This window comes from Panthera pardus, unplaced genomic scaffold, assembly GCF_024362965.1.
Source record: "Panthera pardus isolate Hobbes unplaced genomic scaffold, ASM2436296v1 HiC_scaffold_12, whole genome shotgun sequence".
Taxonomy (NCBI): domain Eukaryota; kingdom Metazoa; phylum Chordata; class Mammalia; order Carnivora; family Felidae; genus Panthera; species Panthera pardus.
The window spans coordinates 3,011,067-3,032,633 of NW_026526677.1; the positions used below are offsets into that span (position 1 = coordinate 3,011,067).

The 21,567-nt window shown below is 56.0% G+C and overlaps 1 protein-coding gene across 1 annotated transcript in view; it reads left to right on the top strand.

Annotated features, from left to right (window-relative positions):
- SHANK2 (SH3 and multiple ankyrin repeat domains 2) overlaps positions 1–21,567 on the top strand; it is a 492,081-nt gene that overhangs the window by 121,013 nt on the left and 349,501 nt on the right. Inside the window, exon 10 of the mRNA XM_053899336.1 lies at positions 3,653–3,730. Within this exon, the coding sequence (XP_053755311.1) occupies positions 3,653–3,730 (78 nt within the window). The remainder of the gene's footprint in view (positions 1–3,652; positions 3,731–21,567) is intronic.

Sequence of the window (21,567 nt, forward strand, 5' to 3'; positions counted from 1 at the left end):
GAAAATGGTGACATCCGGGCTCCTGCAGCAGGTGGTGACCCAGAGGAATGGCCTGCCTTGGCTGGGGGCTGAGCAACCCTCAGAGATCCTCAGGGAGGTGGGAGGCAGTTTGGTTAAGTGTCTCTGAAAGGCCTTGACCAGAAGATAATTGGCAGTGAAGACGATATTCTTCCTGATGCTTTGGCTGTCAAAAAAAAAAAAAGTGCAGACTGCTTCGTCTATACTCGACTGACTTACCTAAGAGGATGGAAACACACCCCGGTGTATCCCAGAGGAGGCGCCTCGGGGAGGAACGTGGCAGCCGGCAGCCATTGGAGGGAGCAGCCGGGTCCCCCTCAGCCCTCCTCTGGGCCACGGCTTACGCGTCTTCTCCCTTTCTGAAGCCGCGGTTTTTCACTTAAACGTTCCGGGCCTCTGCTGCCTTGTCTGTGAAATGGGCCTCCTGTTAGCCCATAGCAGGGATGCTGCACGGCAGAGCACACGTGCACACACACTCGCACGCCCACGTCTGTGCACACACGACGCGCACACACACGGTATAATTGTTAGTAAGCCGGACGAACCGTTTCCCCTTTAATCGTGAGACGGCTGTGGGACGTGGTCTCATGTGGAAGTCGGGCAGGGACTAGAGTGACGGACCGTGTCCCTGGGCGGGTTAATGCTGACTTGCACACACTCCCTTTGTAGGAAGGGACCCTGGCTCGATCCCACCTGGGAGGGTGTGAATGGCGAGGATTTATTCTCAGCGCTTCTGATGGGACTTTTCGGTGAATGTGCTTACTTAGCAAGTAGGGAGCGTTTACGAGGACCTGCAGAATCGGGGGTCCTGCGGGGCTGTCCGGTCCTGGTTGTTGCCTCTGGGGACTGTCGGCTGGTGGTCCTTCCAGGCTGCTCATTCATGCCCTTGAGCGGGGCCAGGGCACACGGGGCGGCCCGTGTGGCTCAGGGGAGATCCCCCTCCCTGCTCCCGGCCACATTCATGTCCCCTGAGTCCCAGCTGCGGTCCCCTGCTTGCCACCCCAGGGGATTCATGCTCTCTTGTCTCTTACGTGCCCCCACCAACGTTCTCCTGCCCCAGTTCCCTTCTCTGCCTCAGTTTCCTCAAATACCCTCTCCTCTGTCACCACAGACATCTTGCTCGCTCTGGCATGATGATGCTGTTGTGTAAGTAATTTAATTGACTTCCTTTGGGTTGTCAGTAACAGGACCCAGCTAGGCTAATTCACGGCGGGGGGGTGGATGCTGGGCGGGCTCCAGGAGCCAGGCAGGGTGGGTAGGGCTGGGGCAGGACCAGAGAGCCTGGGGACCTGTGTCCTAATAAAACCTCCTCACAGCACCAGCTGTGTGGGATTCCAGCCACCCCCCCACCCCCCCCCGCCCCGCAAGTGTAGTTTGAGATCCTAGAATAAAATGGCACCTGCCTCTGTCCTGGGCTCTGGCCTCGGGCTGGCTGTCCAGGGCTTGTCACCACCTGACATGCCGGCTTTCATTTTTTTTAACCCTGGATGTAATGGCATCCCGCATCTGAAAGATTTTGTTTCCCGAGCACAGATACGTCTTTTCCGGTTTTCTTAAACTTTTCGAGTTACTCAAAGTTTTACACGAACACATGCTGGGGGGGGGGAGAAAATCAGTGCGACAGAGCATCCACAGCGATGCAGACAGCCACCGCGGTCAGCCCCGAGCTGCCCCTGGGGCCCTGGGACCTGGGCGCAGGTGGGAGCACAGGGGCCGGGAAATCCTTTCTGCAGGACTCAGATAGGCCCTCACCCGCGTCTTAGAAGCGGCTCGCGGTGCTGGGATGCCTCCCCTGCCTGCAGCACACAGAGCTAGGGTCCCCGCCTCCTGTGTGTGGCCTCCCCTTCACATCAGCACAGCGGAGGTCCCCGGGGCCCCTTGCCCGGGTCACAGGGCCGGGGGGGCCCCAGCTGGCTCCTGAGAGCTCACATCTGCTTCTCCAGACCCTGCTCTGCTCTGGCTTGGCGTCACTGTCCTGGAATGGAAACTTCCATCCGGGTGGTGCCCTGTCCCTCTGACTCTCTGTGTGCGTCTGTCTCTCTCTGTCTCTGTTTCCCTTTCTCTGTCTACCTCTGTGTCTATCTCTGCATCCCTGTGTCTCTGTCTGTCTCTGTGTCTTTCTCTGTTTCTCTGTCTCTGTCTCTCTTTCTCTGTCTCTATCTCTGTTTGTCTCTTTTTCTCTATGTCTATGTCTCTGTGTCCCTGTGTCTCTGTCCCTGTGTCTGCCTCTCTCTGTCTCTGTTTCTCTGTGTCTGTCTCTTGCTCTCGCTTCCTGCTGTGCTGATCCAGGATGCCCTTATTGAGGAATAGTTCACACACCATACAATTTCCCCTCTAAAATATAGGGTTCCGTGGATTCTCACCCACAGCTGGCAGTCATGACCACAGTGAGTACCGGGTCCTTCCATCGCCCCACGCAGCGCCCCGGGAGAGCCCACGTCTCCCTCGGTCCCTCCAGCCCTGGGCAGCCTCTGGCCCCGTTCTGTCGATGGGTGCCCACTCTGTCTTCGCTCTGCTGTTCTCGAGGTCCTGCGACCCCACAGCGTGCACCTGTCTTTCCCCAGGACACAGGTCCCCTTCAGGTCTGGGGCGGGGTGCCCTGGGCGGTCACACCCGTCGTCTCTGGATTCTGCGGGGAAAAACGGGGAAGCTGGGGTGCACTCGGGAGGCCGTGACTCGTGCTCCCCGGGCCGTCGGCAGGCTCCCTCCTGCAGGGTGCATGCACACCGGTGTGCAAATAGTAGGTGCTCCATAAACGGACAGGAATAGACCTATTTTCATTGTAAAAAACACACACACAACGTGAATATTGGCTGCCTTTAAGAAACATCAAAAAATGCAAGTATGGGAAATAATAAAAAAAGATTCCCCCCGTTGACTCCCTGATGCTTTCTCCCTTGCGCCCCGGGACGCTCCCTCCAGACTTGCTCTCCACTTGGCTACAACACAGAGGCTTTTAAAGCGTAAAGGAAATTCATTAAGCTGTATTGTTGTTCCGAGACTTGTTTTGCTTGGAAGTTCTTGGGTCTATTTCTTGCCAGGCTTTGCGGATCTACCTTGTTTTTTCCTACAACTTTCCAGGCGAAGAATGTTCTGGAATGTATTCCCGCTTCCCTTATCGCAGAACGTTTATGCCGTGTCCAGGTCTTCTCTTTCTGTGCGTTACTGACGTGTTTTCCCTCTATTTTACACACAAGCGCGAGACATTCTGTAGCACACGGCCCTCAGGCGGGGAGGGGTTCGGCCGTGGGGTGCACACGTTATGCATTTTCATAGGTTCTGCCAAGCTGTCATCCCAAAGTGTTTAGAGAGGTTAAGCGTCACCCGGGAGGGTGCGGGGCCGTTCCCCTTCGTCCTCACCACCCTGGTGACTGGAGCCGCCCCCTGCGCTCACCCCGTCCTCACCCCCCCCCCCCCCGCGTTCACCCCCGTCCTCACCCCCTCCCCGCGCTCACCCCCGTCCTCCCCGCCCCCCTGCGCTCACCCTCTTCCTCACCGCCCCCGTGACCAGAGGCGCCCCCTGCAGACCTGCGTCACGTCCCGGATTTCTTGTGCGCGGAGCCTCGGAGCGTGTCCCTTTGGAGGACGTCTGTGCCACCGGCCTACAAACGGGCTTCTCTTCTCCCCCCTGCAGGACAGCTGTGCCAGAGTGCTGCTGTTCCGAGGCGGGAACAAGGAACTCAAGAACTACAACAGCCAGACCCCGTTTCAGGTAAGAGGAGCGCCCAGAGCCGCACCACCCGTGTGTGCGCCGTCGCGGGAGGCCACGCGGTTTCCGCACGGCCCCGTGTGTCCAGCACGAGGTCGGCCCGTCTCGCGGGGACGTTGCCTGGTTGGGAGCCTGCGCCCCCTTCACGCCGGAGCCGCTGGTGCTTTTCGGTTTGCCCGTCCGGACGCAGCCCTCCTTCCCGGTGGGCAGAGCGGCGGGAGCCCGCAGCCATTCACCCCTGTGGGCGTGCGAACAGCCTCTGCGGGCCGATTGCAAGGGGGGCGCTTTGTGGCTCTGTCGTGGGGAGGCAGACTGCCGTCGTCTGGCACCCCCACGGGGCCTGCTGTCCCGGAGTGGAGGGAGGCGACGCCAGCCTGGCGGTGGCCACAGGGCTCCGGGGCGGAGGGCAAAGCCACCACCTCCTCGTGGTTAAATTGTGCTGGTATGTATCACACAATGTCGGCGTTTTGACCATTTCAAAGGGCGCGTTTCAGGGGCCCTGAGAACATTCCAGATGTTGTGCAACCCTCAGTGCTGTGTGGATTCATCACCCCCAAAGTAACCCTCCCCCCCACCCCACTCATTACCACCCCCCACTCTCCCCCACCCCCAGCCGCTGGCAACCACGAATCCACTTTCTGTCCGTGGATTTGCCCGTTCTGGACATTCCGTAGAAAAGGATCCACACACCGTGTGGCCTCTGTGTCCGGCTTCTTTCCCTCCGCGGGTTGTGTCTGAGGGCCGTCCGCGTGGTCGCTCTCGGGGTGCCTTGTTCCCCTTTCCAGCTGAGTAAAAATCCTGTTGGATGGATGATTTCGATGCAGCTGACCAGATGGTTTAGGGCGAAACAGATTTGGGGGGGGGGGGGGGGGTGGCGGGGCTAAGTTACAGAAATGCTGTTTGACCCTGAATGTGGTCGGATGTCTCCACTTGCAGGAAAACCCAGGTGACCGTCATTTTTATTTGGAGGTGATTTTTACCTCTTACCGAGCCAGGAGGTCTCCGACTCAGAACTGGTGCGCACCCTTCTCAGGCCTTGCTCATAAGGACGGGTTTGACGTCTTGAGAATGAACCAGTCTGCCCCGAACCCTGGGCTGGCTGTTTAAAAACCACCCGTAAGGTTACCGTCGTTGACCCACGGCAGTGGGCCTGGATTGTGGTCTCGAATCTTGTGGCTTTCAGGCATTTACAGCAAAACGGGTCGTGGACGTGACTTCCCGGTTTGTTAACGGGTCTGAGAAGGCCGCCCTTACCGTCCCGGGAAGCGTCCTCTTGCCGGGGGTGCTTAGGGGCCGCGGTGGCACCTTCCACTTGCCTGCGTCTGCCCCCGAGGGCTTTGCTGTGGCTTGCTGGTGGTCCTGGTTTAAAGATTTCTTTTTTTTGTCATTAAATAACATTTCTTTGGTCCTTTTACTTTTCTCAAGTCAAACTATTGCTTCAGCTGCGTAGAAAAGGAAAGCTGATGTCCTTGTTTCACAGTAAGCCCTTTGGGGATACAGAAGACCCCTTTCCGACTCTGGGGCAGCGCCTGGTAACTGACACGGGGTGCTCCCGGAAAGTAGCCGTGCGTGGCGTCCAGGACCAAAGGCATATAGGTGGCCTCCCCCGTGGGTCCCCCCCCTCCTCCCCCCGCTGAAGCGTCATCGCAGCAATCCCCTGGGACGGGACACCCCTTACGGGAGTCCTGGCAGGATGCTTGGTACACACGCTCCCGGGAGCAGGGCGGCACCAGCTCCGAGGCCAGGCCATCTGTCTCTCCTTTGATAATCAGTCAAGTGCCCAAATGGGTCTGGAAGACCCAGCAAAATGCAAATTATAATGATGCAAATGATAATGATGCAAAATTACTCAGCAAAATGCAGCTGAGTAACAGGACTCTGTATGCTGCGAGCGTTGTTCACGTGACCGGCGGATTCAGAGTCCGGGCTACTTGGTCTTCATGCCCAGACGGGCTCCGCGGCTTCTGGGAGCTGGGTCCCTCCCTCGTGTCCCCTGCCTTCTCACACCGTGACGATGCAGAGATGCGATTCAGCCCGCGAGCCCCGGCTACGAAGTGCACGGCTCTCATTCTCGCTCACGGCGCCCGCCTCCCGGTTGTGGAAGAGGAACCCCTTACTGTCCAGAGTGTGGCTGAAGCGATGGTTTGCTGCGCCCTTTGAGAGGATCAGATGTGCTCCCTGCAAAACACTCGTGCTCCTCGGCTGCCGTTCTGAGAGATCGTGGCCCGTTCCATGAGTTCATCTGGCCAAACATTTGCTTCATGGTTTCCTCCAAACGCTCAACCGGCAGCATCGGTGACACTCCAGGGCTTGAGGGAAAATGCGGATGCGCAGCCCTCCCCCACCCCGGTCCCACGGAGTCAGAAGCTCAAGGGCAGGGCTTGGTGTCCTGGGTTCTGAGGAGCGCTCTCAGATCCTGGTGCCTGCTTGGGTTTGAGAATCCCGAGAGAGATGATTCTTGAAGGAAAGGAAGGAGGAGGAGGAGGAGGAGAGGCGCTTACAGTGGCCCCTGGGCGTAGATTAGACAGTGATGTTGGTGGTGGCCTCGGTCAGCTCCGGCAGCCGTAGCCGAACGCCACAGGCGTAGACGACAGATGTTTATTTCACGCGGTGTTGGAGGCTGGAAGTCTAGGGTCACGGTGCCAGAAAATGTAGTTTCGGGCGAGGCTCTCCTCCTGGCTGAAAGATGGCCACCTACTCGCCGGTCTTTCCTCTGCGCATATGTAGAGACAGGAGGGGCTTTCTGCTGTCTAACCCTTTCCTTGTGGAAGCAATAATTCCATCCAACTGGGGTCCCACCCTTATGACCACATTTAACGTTACAAGCCCTCTCTGCAAACGCTAACATTCGGGAGTTAAGATTTCACCGTTTGAAATCCGAGGGGCCAAAAATTAACCTGTAAAGTGATGATGTGGTGACGTTGATGATGGTGGTGGTGATGTTGGGGATGATGGCGATGATAGTGATGATGATTTTGCACAGAATTCTAAAGCTTACAAATACTCTTCCGAATGTTGCCATTTGACGTTCAAAATCCCAACGAAGTAGTCGTTTTTGTGCCCGATTCGTAGATGAAATGGGACTCTAGAGAGGTGGACGCACTGGGACGCGAAGCGAGCGAGTGGCTGGGGTTGTGGTCTCCGGGCCTCCCGACCTCCAGTCCAGCGCTCGGCACGCTTTCTGTAGCACACCTTGCCTCCTGGCTCGGAGTGAGCAACGTTAGGGGTCCTTGGTGCCTTGGACCGTTCAACCCGAGGGAGCAAAAAACAACGTATCCCGATTTTGAAGACAAACGGAACGGGAGGAAGTCTGAAGACGTGGACGGTCTACGTGAAGACGGAACGCAGGTCGGGCAGCTCCTGGTGGCCGGTCTGCTGCCCGGCTTGGCTAGGCGCTCACACCCAGCTACCTAAGCACAGTAGCGTGGGCATTGCTGCGAAGGTGCGTTGCAGGCGTGGTTAAAGCACGTCTCCCGCCAGTGAAGTGAAGGCGACGAGCCCTCCGTAATGTAGGTGGGCCTCATCTAATCAGCGGGAAGCCTTAAAGGGAAAAAGGAAAGAGGTTTCCCAGAGAAGACAAAATTCTGCCTCAAGACTGTAATGGAGAGCTTGTGGGTTCGAGCCCCGCGTCGGGCTCCGGGCTGACGGCTCGGGGCCCCGAGCCTGCTGCGGATTCTGAGTCTCCCTCTCTCTCTGTCCCTCCACAGCTCATGCTCTGTCTCTCTCTCTCAAACATAAATAAACTTTAAAAGAATGTTAAAAAAAAAAAAACGACCGTAACGTACAACATCTGCCTGAGTTCCCAGGTTGCCGGCCTGTCCTACGGATTTCGGACTTGTCTGGCCCCGCAGCTCCTCTCAATTGCGTGTCCACACACACGTCCTATGGGCGTGTCCCCCGGGGAGCTCTGGCTGGCACACGGGGGTATTGATGAGTCCTTCCCGCCTCCCGGAAGCTCCTCCCCCAAAGGGACTTCCTTGGGGTTGCAGGCAGGCCTTCCAGCCCCCGGCATATGTGGAGAGGTGGCCTTTCTCCCCACGTGGGTCGCAGTTGTGTTGTCTCTGGGCTGCTGGTCAGATGCCCGGACACAGGGCGTGAGGAATAAGGAGACGAGGAAATGGTGAGGAGAGGTCTTCTGAAAGACTGGCGTCTAGCGTTAATACAGGCAGGAGGTCGGAGGGCAAGGGGGCGGGAAGGGGTGGAATCCGTCAAGGTGGGGTGCCGTGGCGTGGGCTGCCTTTCCGTGGGTGCAGCTCTCTGCCCGCCTGGCACTGACCCTAACTCACGTCATCGGCAGTCGTTTCTCCTGTGGCTGCCCTTCAGGAACACTGGGTCCCGTGGCTGGTAAGGGTCAGCGCAGGTTGCCCTTGGCCACCGGACCCTGTGTTCATCCTCGACCGCCACGCAGGACGTAAAAGCAGGAGGAAGACGGCCGAAGCAGGAAACAGGGACCGCGTTTCAAAGCACCGGGCTGTGGCTGCCTCGCAGGCAGAGTCCCGTAAGTTCTGCCTGGCGATGCTTCCTGTGTCTTCAAGCCCTTCGCTCTGTGATTCTACGGCGCGCAGCGTGTGGCCTTGCGTGTCCCCTGGGGGATCACTCGGCTCCTGAAAGTGACCTTGTGTCTTGTCTGAAGCCCCGGCTGTCATCCCCCAGACGACGAGTGTCTCACGTACTTTGTATGGAATGCACGTCGATCTCGTGCACGTCGAGCTCACTCATTCAGCGGTGTAGATGGAGAGGGACGGACACCCTCTCACGCACAATTTGAGATGGCGTGGTGAGCGCCTTGCAGAAGACCGCGTGCTCTGTCCTCGTCGTGCTCTTATCGAAGCAGCTGCTTCTGGGCTGGTGGGCAGACCAGCGGCAGAGGCAGTCTGACATTTTGGGGACATCCGGTTCTGGTTTTGCGTATTTTCTGGGAAACCGATGAAATGCGCTCATCGGGCACCTCTGTTCCTTATTCCCGCGAGGCACTTTCCTGAATCGTTTTGTTTAGCGACTCAAAACCCAAACTATTTGCTTGTGCCTTGTGTCCTTGAAATCCACATGGATTTTAGTGCAAGGTCAAGGCGATTTCGTTTCTCCCATGACCTTCCACTCCGTGCTGATGTCGTGAGCCGAGTCCCAGGATCTGTCCCGTTGTGTCGTCTTCTGTGCTGCACGTGGTGGGGGGGGGGGGACACTGGGAAGTTGCACTAAGGTTGGGGGGGGTCACGTGACCACCTCCTAACTCGCCCTCCTGGCTTGCTCATTCTACTCCGAACACCTGCTTTTTCTCAAGCACTCCAGACACGTTCTCGCCCCAGGGCCTTTGCACTCGCTGTCACCTCTGGGAATGGAGCCCTTCTGCCGAGAGTGCTGGGTTTCATCCCCCACGCCCCAGTGAAAGCGCCCTGTGGGTCCTCCTGTTCCCCAGAGCAGCTGACCCCCAGAGCCTCCATTCTGCGTGCATGTGTTTCGGATGGAAAATGGGGCTGGCTCGGGGAAACCGCAGCGTGAAAGGCAGACGCCGGACAGAACCTGAGAAACTCAGAGACCAGAAGGGAACTTCGAAAATAGTATCGTCAATGCAACCAGGGGGGGTAGGGCATGTGTGTGACATGGGGCGTTGAGGGGGGTCTCGACAATTACTAATGACAGCAGCGACCCTGAAGAGGGTCAGGAGACGGGCAGAAGTGGGGTGTCAGAAAATTCAGGGAGTCACCACGTGGGCCTGACATCTGAATAACGGAGTTTCCAGAAGAAGCAGAAAAAAGAGAAGAAACTAGCAAAGACATCTTTCAAGACAATGCCACTGACCAGGATGCGAGATTCTCGATCGAAACGGCCCCTGAATTTCCAGGGTGACATATGAGCAAAGGCCCAGAGCCGGGACAGGGGTCACTAGAGCCCAGAACTTTGGGAATAAAAATAAAAACATGATTATTATTTTTTTTTTTTTTTAATTTTTTTTTTCAACGTTTTTTATTTATTTTTGGGACAGAGAGAGACAGAGCATGAACGGGGGAGGGGCAGAGAGAGAGAGGGAGACACAGAATCGGAAACAGGCTCCAGGCTCCGAGCCATCAGCCCAGAGCCTGACGCGGGGCTCGAACTCACGGACCGCGAGATCGTGACCTGGCTGAAGTCGGACGCTTAACCGACTGCGCCACCCAGGCGCCCCAAAACATGATTATTTTTTTAAAAAAATTTTTTTTAACGTTTATTTTTTTGAGACAGAGACAGAACATGATCGGGGGAGGGTCAGAGAGAGGGAGATACAGAATCCAAAGCAGGCTCCAGGCTCCGAGCCGTAAGCACGGAGCCCGACGCGGGGCTCGAACTCACGGACTGTGAGATCACGACCTGAGCCGAAGTCGGCCGCTCAACCGACTGAGCCACCCAGGCGCCCCCAGAACGTGATCCTTACGTTTCAAGAGAGAGAAGCCAGTTTCTGTATAAAGGATCGGGGTTCGAATATCCCAGCAGCAGCATGGGGAGCTCTCTGACCGTGACCTCAGTTCTTCCTCTGGGGCTCCGAGGGAAGAGCCCTCCCAGCCAGTGTTCCAGGAGACCCGCGTGAGGGTACACACGTGTTCCTCATGTGAACGCTGTCTCAGGGCGCTGCTGAGGGTGCGCCCCACCCAACGGGGGGTCAGCGAGAACGGGGAGACCCTGACCTGGGGCGAGGCCCTGGGGGCAGCCCGCCGGGCACAGGGGGGTGGGCTGCACCAGGAGGAGTGTTGCCTGGAAACAAAGGACACGGGGGTCACCCGATGTGTTTGCCCCTAGGAGGACTCGTGCTCTGCCTGATTTGTACGTCCATCGGAAGGCGGGGATGGGTAGGGGCGCCCCGGGGGACTCGGTGGGTTAAGTGTCCGACTTTTGATTTCCGCTTAGGTCACGATCTCACGGTTTGTGAGTTCGAGCCCCGCGTCGGGCTCTGTGCTGGTGGTGTAGAGCCTGCTTGGGATCCTCTCTCTCCCTCTCTCTCTCTGCCCCTCCCCAGCTTGCTCTCTCTTTCAAAATAAATAAATAAACTTAAAAGTATTTTTTAAAAAAGCAGAGGTGGATTGATTATAGGTAAACAAAAAAGCAGATCTTAAATCACGGCTGTTACTGAAGAGAAAGGCAGTCATAGCGGGCTGGCTGTCTCGGCTGCGGGAAGGGTGCGGACGGCCATCGTAACGTGAGCACATGTGATTCTTTAACTGCAGCCTGGGACACGTCTGTCCCGGGCTGTGTGGTGAGTGGGCTGAACCCTGGTCTTTGACGGGATGTCAGTAGCTAATATTTAAACCGAAAGAGATCGAGAGAGAGCAGCAGAGGTGTACTACTCACGAACAGGGTAAAGACCTAAGAAAGCATCCCAACTGCTAGACCCAGCTGGGGCGTCTCTGGGGCTGGATGGAGTGTGGCAGGGTACGACCCGTGGAGGATTTGGCTTTTCAAGCCATCCATTCTGACGTATGGCACTGATGAAAAAAAAATATTTTATTTTCTTAGAGAAACTCTCAGGGCGCCTGGGTGCCTCAGTCGGTTGAGCGTCCGACTTCGGCTCGGGTCATGATCTCGCGGTCTGTGGGTTCGAGCCCCACGTCGGGCTCTCTGCCGACAGCTCGGAGCCTGGAGCCTGCTTCGGATTCTGTGTCTCCCTCTCTGTCTGTTCCTCCCCTGCTCTCGCTCTGTCTCTCACTCTCTCAAAAATAAAGATTAACAAAAAATTAAAAATAAGTAAAGGAACATTAAAAAACACTAAGACGAGAAAAGAAACTCCAATGTTGCCCCTCCCCCCACCATGACCTCACCTTTGCCTGGGAACTCCTAGTCAACCAAAGTTCTTCCTCTGCGGGATGTATTCCTGGGGAGCCTTGGGCCGCGGACCCTTCGTTTCGGTTCCCACGTTACTCGGTAACATGCTGTTTACACACCGTGTTAGAGCGGATGCTTCCTACATCAGCTACCTCCCCCCCCCCAAACCGTAAAGTTCTCCGAGTGGAGAGGATGCACGTTCTCCTCCAGCACCAGACCTGGAACCCTCGCGACTGGAGCTGAAATGCACCGTGGCTGCCGGAGGCCGTGGGTCACGCGGTCCTTGCGCCTTTCCGTGCCGGGCGCTAAGCGACGATGTTAATGGGGACAACCCGGCACAGGTGTGCAGCAGGTGGGAAGCCGGGTGCCAGTGACCGACGTGAGACATTTACGAATCAGCTGTGTGTCTCCTGAAGAAATACCCGCCCCCTCATGGAGTCCTTGGATTCTTTACCTTGTAGAAGCGAAATGGAAACGGCCCAGTGTCAGTCCACGTGGCCACCACGACCGAATAGCACAGCCCGGGCAGCTGAACACCAGACGTTTGTCGCCACAGTTCCGGAGGCCAGAGGCCCGAGATCCAGGCGCCAGTCTGTTCGGTGGCTGGCGAGGGGCCCTCCTCCCGGCTCGCAGACCGTGCGCCCCCCGTGTCCCTCTCCTGCCTTGCCTGCACGTGTGCTTGGAGAGACAGAGGGCTCTGCCCCGCGCTCGCTCGCCAGGGCGTGAATCCCGTCGCGGGCCCCCTCCCCATGGCCTCGGCTGACGCCAACCACCTCCCAAAGGCGCCACCTGCAAATCCCACACACGGGGGTCGGGTCGGGGGCTTCAACACGGGAATTCGAGGGGGTCGTGAACATTCTGCCCGTAGCCAACCTGAACGGCAGGACGTGTGCTCTGGGCCAAGGGTGCTGAGTGTTCTGTGCGCTGCTCCGTATCTTGTCTTTGACTCTGTCCCCTGCCGTCACTCTTCACGCGTGGCCCTGGGCGCAGCCACGTGCCCGTGTGGGCATCTGGTGAGGCGTCCACCTAGTTCCCCAGGAAGAGCCCCAGCAGCAGGGACGACGAGGGCGGGGCTCCCATTTCTGGAGCGTCCCGCCTGGGGGCCACGCAAGGGGCCAGCGGCTTTCTGGGCCTGAGGCTGAAGTATCACGAATCCACGTGACCATCAGCTGGGAAGGCCCACCTGAAATCCGGGACCGTAGACTCCAACCTCGCAGCCCGTCTGGGCCCGTGCCCCCTGGGCTCCCACCATCTTGCCCCATTTGCCGCTTTCCCCCGCCAGGGTGAGCAGGCTCCGGCAGGGCGGGGGTGGGGTGGGCAGAGACGGGGCCCCTGCTGTCGTCGTGGTATTCCCACACGTGGCCCCTGCAGGTTCCCCGCAGACCTCGGTGGGCCCACGAGTGCAGTGGCCCCGTGACCCCCGCTGGTGGCTGCTTTGCTCAGATTGTCCTTTCTCACTGTTCCTTTCCTGATCGCCTCTCCGTGAGGCTTTAACACCACGGATACACTAACTTTTTTTCGGTTTTTTCGGGTATTAGGTGCATAGCTGGGCTGTATGCATACAAATAGATATTTTCGTGCCCCGAGAACTGTTTCCCCCCGGGGGTGGGGTGGTTTCACCCCTTTTGAGAAAGACTTAAGGCGATTGAGCTTTCTGTGTTTGGAAACCGGCCAGCTCTTCCATAATTGAGTCATTTCTACCGGGGGTCCTCAGAGGGGGAGAAGGACAGTGGCTTAAGACAGCACAAATGTACCCTCACAGCCTGGGGCCGGAAGTCTGAATCAAGGTGTTTCAGGGCTGTGCTGCTTCCGGAGGCTCTGGGGGAGGGTCCTTCCTGCCTCCTCCAGCTTCTGGGGCTCCAGGGACCCCGGGCTGTGGCTGCGCCCCTCCAGCCTCCACCTCCGCAGTCACAGGGCCCCTCCTCTGTATTCAAATCTCCCTCTGCCTCTTTCTTACAAGGACACCTGTGATTACATTCAGGCCCCACCCGGACAGTCCGGAACAACGTCTCCATCTCGGGGTCCCTAACCTCGTCGCTCGGCAAACACCTGTTTTGCTATAGAAGGTCACGTGTTTGCTGGCTCGGGATCCAGTCATGGAGTCTTTTTGGGGGCCGTCACTCTACCCACCCCAAGAGGGAAAGGCTAGTGGCCAGAGGAGAAGGTTCTGGATAGAGGCTCACAGGCGCCCTTCCCTGTGCCTGGAGCCCCTCCCCGACTGCTTGGCTGGTCCTGTCCCTCGGGGAAGCTCATAGCCCCTCCCTGAAGGGGTGCCCACAGGTATCCTCACCCTGCATCATCATTGTCTCCCGGGGTCTCCACCTGCCTCCCTTAACCCCAACCCTAAGCCTTTGTTCCTGTCACCCCCTTGAGTGAACGTGACTGTTGGTTTTAGGAACATGCCATTCCTTGGGGAGGGGACCGCCGTTCCCACAAAACCCCACAGCAGTAGCTAAGTGGATGACATTCATGAGGCCGGCTGCCTCTACCCCGCTCATTCAGTGTTGTTCAGCCTCTGAGCATCCCCTCTAGGCTTACAGGGGTTAGAGATGTGCCTGGGACCTCCCCCTGCCGCCTCAGTGATGCTGAGACCCTGTCCCAGGGCCCCCGAGCTCTTGTCCTACCAGGTCTCATCATAAGGGCTGATTCTGGACCAATCAGGCTGTGCCCCTCTGGCAGCTGAGGCAGAGCCGCGGCCTTTCAGCAGGACCATAAAGACCCCGGGGGGAAGAAGGGGGCCTGAATGGAGGCAAGGAGTGAGGACGTGATGTGGGTTTGTGTTCCTCAAATACAGTCAATCCCCGAGTTGAACAGGGACGCCACCGCATCTCGGCCCAGACTTTGTTTCCCTAAGTCCTGCCTTCCCGTCCTGCTTGCCTGCCTCTCCGTGGGGGCATGTTCGGGGCTGATGGCGGGAGCCACCACATCCCCTGAGCACCTCCCAGGCACCAGGCACGCTGAGCGCTCAGTGTGCTTTTGGTCCCTGTGGATGCGAGGTCAGTAACATCCCCACTCGCGGCATAGGAATAGAACCTGGGTCGTAGGCCAGGGTCATCGTCACGGCAATCACAGGACCAAGTCCGTGCGGCCGAAAGGGAGCTCTTTTCAAGGGCGCGCTGGTGCCTGGGTCGCCCACGGTGTGTGGGCTGGTCCTGCTCCCTGGGCCCTGAGGAGGTCACAGTGTCTGGAGACAGCGGGGGCCTGCTGGTGATGTGGCCCTCCTGCCGCCCATGCAAAGCTCATCTGGGTGGGAGGCGGCCTGATGCAGGCGCTGAGCCCAAGTCGCATCCACCCCCGGTGGGTGGGTCCTCCGTAGAGCCAGTCGGCAGATCTCCATGAAAGGCTTTGGGGTTTCTGTTTGGTCCTGAGTGTTTGGCCCTCTTTTCTGATTGCCAGTTGACTTTGGGACTTCCGTAAGATGTCTGTATTCTCCATCGCTAGTTCTAGGAGATGCCCCAGGGGCACCTTCTGTCTGGATGCGTCTGGGTATCTGCTGTTGGGGGACTTTCAGCTTTCCTTGCAGACAGAAGCCGCTTGGAGCCCATGACTTTTCCCTAAAGCCAGGGTCTCTCTGCTCGGCATCTCCGTTTGTCCGGGGCTGGCGGCTGTCACGTTCGAGCTCCAGGCAGAGAACCGGAGTTTGGGCAGCACAGAGTGCCTGTCTCCTGCTACAGATTCCAGGCTCCCGATTTACCGGCTGCAGCTCCCAGCCGCTTTTCCAGAAAGGTCAGGCCAGTCGAGAAATCCCAGGGAAGGAGACGGATGCGAGGAGCTGGTTCCAGTGAGGAACAACGCTCCTCCCGGGAAGCTCAGCGTTGACTGAGTCGCGGTAGGGACCGCCCGTGCTGCCGGTATAATTTACCCACCGCTTGGGGTCCTTGCTGTCTATACTCGCTCACATCCTCTGGTCCCTCTTCTTTAGGGGACTGTATGGAGAAGCCACAGGTCCCTGCCCTCACTCACCTGGCCACCATGCTCTCTGTCTCTCTCACTGACAACGATTTCCGCTCTGGCTTCTACCTTCGAATGTGGTCGTCAGAAGCTACGGGATTGCTAACAAAACAGAGAAATCTCTGGCAGAGACAGCGTGTGGTGGTCTGAACTCCTTTTGTCTGTTGCTTTACAGGTAGTTGGAGGCTCTAAAGTCGGTGTTAGGACTCTGGTTCGTCTCCATCCTTTTTTTAATTTTTTTTAATGCTTACTTACTTTTGAGAGAGAGAGAGAGACAGAGTGCCAATCGGGGAGGGGCAGAGAGAGGAGGAGACACAGAATCTGAAGCAGGCTCTGGGCTCCCAGGCTCTGGGCTCCACTGAATTAGGTTTCCTGGCTGGTCGACCAGCTGTCTCAGACCTCTGAGCACCTTTCCTTTGAGTACCTTTGGGACCCAGGGTGGACGGGAGAGTACTGTGATTCCTGGAGTCTCTCCTAAGTGACCGAGGAATTGTGGAACCTGGGCCATCCTCATAGGCGGGGACAGGTCCTATAACAGTGTCTCCCATTCATCTGAGTATCTGGGCAGGTGGCTCACGGTGTTGAAAGCTCTCATTGGCCACCTGCACCTTGCCTGTGTTTTACGGCATTTTACCATGTCCTCACGATCTCGGCTTCCCCTGCTTGCACTCCTTCAGAGATGGGGAACTCTTCACTTTCCAAGGCGGTCTGCTGTCTTGGGCTCCCTTCCTTGCATTGACTCGCATGCTTCCCGCCCCCCCCCCCCCCCCCCCCCCCCGCCGGTGGCCCCATCCCTCCAACTCCGGCCCAAATCCATCGGCCCCACAGGACAAGCCCACCCCCTGTGCTCTGACTGCTCTCTAGCTGGGCCGCAAAATGACCCAGGACACAGAGCAGGAGGGAAGGCGTGAACGGGGCACGTAACTGTGAGGTCGTTTCTGAAGATGGACTGCGGTATGTCCATGAATATTTAAACGGCATTCAGAGTCTGTGCTCGGGGATTCCTGCTCACTGTGGGAAAGTGTTACTGCTTATAAAACAGGTACCAAGACCCTTGTGTCTCCACGTTGTTTCTTTCTTCGGAGTCTGTTTCATACTGTGGGTCCTCGTTTCCTTAAACGGAGAAGCTCACATATCGAGTTGCCTTAACAAGCGTACGATGGGTGCCTGCCTGGGCTCCTCCTTACCCCACGCCTGGCGGCCGAAGGCTCCAACCACTGGCTCCCCTTTCGGTTGCAAGCAGGTGGGGAGGACCCAACCAGGAACCAGAAGCAGGGCTGGCGATCAGTGGTGGGACGTGGGGGCGGCCTCGCCTTGTTCCTCCGGCCAGACCAGGGGATTCTGAAGACCCCCGTATCCCGTCTCACTGTTTGCAAGGCTCCGTGCGTGTGAATTAGCCCGCTCACTACAACGTGTCAGCCCAAAAGAAAAACAAGGAGCGATTTTTCGTTGTGCGTTTCCGTGTTCTTTGCTGGTGTTTTACGTCTCCTAGCAGCCCCCAGGCACAGTGCTGCCGAGCTGGCCGGCGATGTGAGCGCAGGAACGTGTCCTAGGGAGAAAGTGCGTGTCGGCTGAGCGTCGTCCGCAGCGTGAGCTGTGGCCCTGCTTCCGTGAGGCCAGTGTTGGCGAGTCAACTGTATGTATTAGACAAGGTGTCCTCCCCCAGAAACACTCATCGAGGCAGCTGAGCGTCGATGGCTTGGTGAAAACGTGAGCAGAGGCTGTGGGAACCTAACCCCTGCGTCTCCCTTAGGGGCACCTGCTCAGTATTCGCTACATCGGCGTTCACAGTGACTTCGTAGACAAGAGCTACCGCGAATGAGGAGGACGGACTGTCTACGCGCCAGGATGGCAAGAGGCTGGTGCCGTGTGGGCTTCCCACCGGGTTGGCGTTCATGACATCTCAGGCTAGACCTGCCGGGCTCAGATGGGTGGAGAAATGCCTGGCCTCGCACGTCGTTTCTGCCAGGCATTGAGTGCCTGGCCCCTTGCAAAGGCACATTTCACGATTTCTGCTCGTGCCCGGGGTGGGGCTCGGATACAGAAAGAGATTCAAGGACACGTTTTCCCGACGTGCCGTTTCCTTACTAAGCACTCTGGAGATCTCCAGGCGGTACCCACGGCCACCCGCTGCCTCACCTACAAGCTTTAAAAGGGTTTTCTTCACCTTGGTGGGCGGTCTTTAATAAAATGCACGTGTTTCTTGGATCAGGGTCAATGTAGCAGGATACCTTTGAGATACTTATCCCATAAAGTCACTGATGAAACGCGGCATATACTTGCCCATGGCTTTCTTTTACAGAAACAGCGTCAGGCTGCTGATTCATGCAGATATAAATAGTGGCCCACTGTGAAACCCCACACACCTTCCCTCTGTGTTGCAAACTGTCATGTCGTAGCCGGCTCTCTACGTTTCCTGAGCGGCTGGTGGAGGGAGGCTTAGAGTGATGGTGTGCGGTGGGCAGGGGTGTTCATTTCCATCTGCCGAGAACCTGAGCCGGGCCGGGGGTGGGGAGGGAGGGTCCAGCTGACCTTGTCGGACTGGCGGTGGGCAATGGCCAGAGGACAGAAAGGCACTGTCCGTGTCCTCAAAGCATTGTGCGTTGAGGGGAGACAGACGCCAGGCTCCAGAGTTGCCCGTTATGGGTGCCATTTTATGACGGTGGCCTCCCCTGAAGGCAGTCCTACGTGAAGCCTCCAACTCGGAAGGAGAGAAAGACCACGAAAGAGGGGCTGATGTCCGGCGTGCTCACCACTATCTCGAGAGAGGAAGAGGCGTCACTTTCTGGGCTGGTTGCCCCATCGAAGCCTCTGGATGCATAGAAAATGCTTCAGACGCGAAGTCAGGGGTCTCAGCCGCACGATTCCAGGGGCGGGGATGGGAGGGATGCTGACCCTAGTGCATCTGAAAACAGGCATTTCGCAGCCACTCCCAGACCTGGTGTTCCTTGGGGTGACATGGCGTCTGGGGAACAGCAACCCACCGTGGCTGGACACCGGGCTCACTGCTGCGTCTTGGGGCACTTGCTGACTGATCACTGGATGCCAGAGGCTGGAAGGAAAGAGGGGCTGCCTCGCTAAGCTAGTCAGGGTTCAAGCGGAATGATCTGGAGCTCAAGGGTGCAGGTGAAAGCCAGGGATCCGGGCCATCACCCGTATGGGAGAAATATTCCAACACCTGTCACACGCTCCCGGTCAAACACGCGACCGTCGTCCAGGAGCTGTGGGCACCATCACCTCTCAGCCCCTCCTGCCACCGAAAGCAGACTTTTTCCTTCTTTTTTTTTTTTAACATTTTTATTTATTTTTGAGACAGAGAGAGACAGAGCATGAACAGGGGAGGGTCAGCGAGAGGGAGACACAGAATCTGAAACAGGCTCCAGGCTCTGAGCTGTCAGCACAGAGCCCGACATGGGGCTTGAACTCACGGACTGCGAGATCGTGACCTGAGCCGAAGTCAGCCGCTTAACCGACTGAGCCACCCAGGCTTCCCAGATTTTTTCCTTCTTGATGGTTCTTCCCGCTTCCTAGAGTGTGTTGGCTCCTTGAAGATTGCCCACTGGGTTTTGGCTGTTTCGGGGTTCGGGCTTGGGGGTCTTTGATGTCGGTTTGTCATAATATGGGTAGGCATTGCAACGCTTAGCAGCCGTAGGTTACAGATTTTTACAAATAAAATTGATTTTTTAGTGTTGCTTGTGATTTTGAAAGCGTAAGATTTTATTGTAATTTATTTTTATGTCACCAACGCAGCTTTCTCTTTTTCGTCTCTTGGCTTTGATGACACATTTAGAAATTTATATACCTGTACGTTTTTGTGCTCCCCATCACTTGCTTATTTATTTTCCATTTGCTTTGTGTTTCTTCCTGAATTTCCATGTTTCCCTACCCCCCCCACCCCACCCCGCTCCACGGGATCATTTTTCTTTTGCCAGAATCCCTTATTTAAGATTTCATGCTGGTGATACATTATCTGCTCTGATTTTTCTGCAGATGATTTATTCAGCCTTACGGTTAGCCTATCTTCGTGGGGGGCAGGTTCCAGATCGGCCCTGCCTTCTGGTCTGACCCCTCCTGTTTCTTTTCACATACGTGTAGGTAATGGTTGTTTGCCTTACTCTCCGTCTGTTTTCAGCATCTGCTTAGATGCTGTTTTTCCTGTTGCCCCAAATCCACACACCTCTTTGAATCTCTGGATTCGTGGATTGCATCGGCTGGGTCGTGACCCAGGATAGCACGCCTGCCCCTTCCTCGTCTTGCCTTGCAGGCGTCCGGTCACACGCGTCCGAGCTTCCGCGTGTTCCGTTCCTCCTTGCCGTGGTCCCCTCTCTCCCCGCTCCGTGCTTCGCTCGTGAGCTTCCTCCCGACCTAGTTTCCAGCTGCCTTACTCCTCTCCTCTGTGCTGTTGGATCCTAAACGCACCCTCTAGGTCCTGAATTGCACGTGTTGTGTTTTCAGGTCTGGAGGTCATGGTCGATTCTTTTTTTGTTGTTAATATTTGAAGTACCACTGACCTACAATGTTACATTCGTTTCAGACATAGGACAGAGGGACTTGACAGCTCTGTATCTCACTCGGGCTCACCGCAGCAGGTGTAGTCACCGTGTGTCGCCTTACGTCATTACAGTGTCCCCGCTGCACTTTTCCTCCCCTGTGCCTTATTTATCTTAGGGCTGGAAGTTTGTGTCTTTTAATGCTCTGTGTCTATTTTGCACACATCCCTGCCCTTTGGCGGCTGTCAGACTGTTTGTATTAAGAGCCTGTTTGGGGGTTTTAAACTGTTCGTTTGGTTTTTTTGTTTTCTTATTTTTAGATTCCACGTGTAAGTGAAATCATATGGTATTTGTCTTTCTTAGTCTCATTTCACTCAGCTAATACCCTCTGGATCCATCTGTGTTACTGCAAATGGCAAGATCTCATCCTTTTTTATGGCTGACTAATATTCCTGCAGTATGGCCGAATGGTATATATGCACGGAGTATATATTCAAATACATACAAACACACCGCATTTTCTTGATCTATTATCCACCAACGGATGCTTGAGTTGTTTCCGTATCTTGGTTATTTTATTTTACTTTATTTTATTTTAAAAAATTTTTTAATGTTCATTCATTTTTGAGAGAGACAGAGTGTGAGTGGGAGAGGGGCAGAGAGGGAGGGAGACACAGAATCTGAAGCAGACTCCAGGCTCCGAGCCATCAGCACAGAGCCCGACACGGGGCTCGAACTCACGGACCGCGAGATCATGACCTGAGCCGAAGTCGGACGCCCAACCGACTGAGCCACCCAGGCACCCCTAGTGTCTTGGTTATTTTAAATAATGCTGCAATAAACATAGGGGTATGTGTATCTTTTTGGATTCATGTGTCCATTTTCTTTGGGTACATACCCAGTAGTGTCATTTAGTGGATTGTACGTAATCATAAGTTTTTTGAGGAACCTGCACAGTGTTTTCCAGAGTGGCTGCACCAGTTTGCATTCCCGCCAACAGTGTACGAGGGTTCCCCTCTCTCCGCATCCTCGCCAACACCCCTTGTTTCTTGTCTTTCTGATTCTAGCCCTTCCGACAGGTGTGAGGTGGTATCTCACTGTGGTCTTGATTTGCATTTCCCTGATGATGAGTGATGTTGAGCATCTCTTCGTGCGTCTGTTGGCTGCGTGTAGGTCTTCTTTGGAAAAATGTATATTCAGGTCCCGTGCCCACTTTTAATTGGGTTATTTTGGATTTGGGGTGTTGATTTAAGTTCTTTATATATCTTCAACATTAACCCCTTATCGAATATTTACTTGCAAATATCGTCTCCCATTCAGTAGGCTGTCTTTTTGTTTTGTTAATGATTTCTTTTGCTCTGAAAAGCTTTTAATTTTGGTGCAGTCCCAACAGTTAATTTTTCTTTCTGTTTCCCTCACCCCACGAGGCAGATCCATAAATGTGTCGCTCAGACGGCCATCCAAGAGATTACTGTCTCTGTTTTCTCTTAGGGGTCTTGTGGTTGCAGACCCCCCACGTTAAGGTCTTTCACTGACTGCTTCAGGCTTTCCAGTTCTCTGATGAAATTAGCCATCTTTTCAGCCCTTTTCCCTCGTTTGTCCTTTATT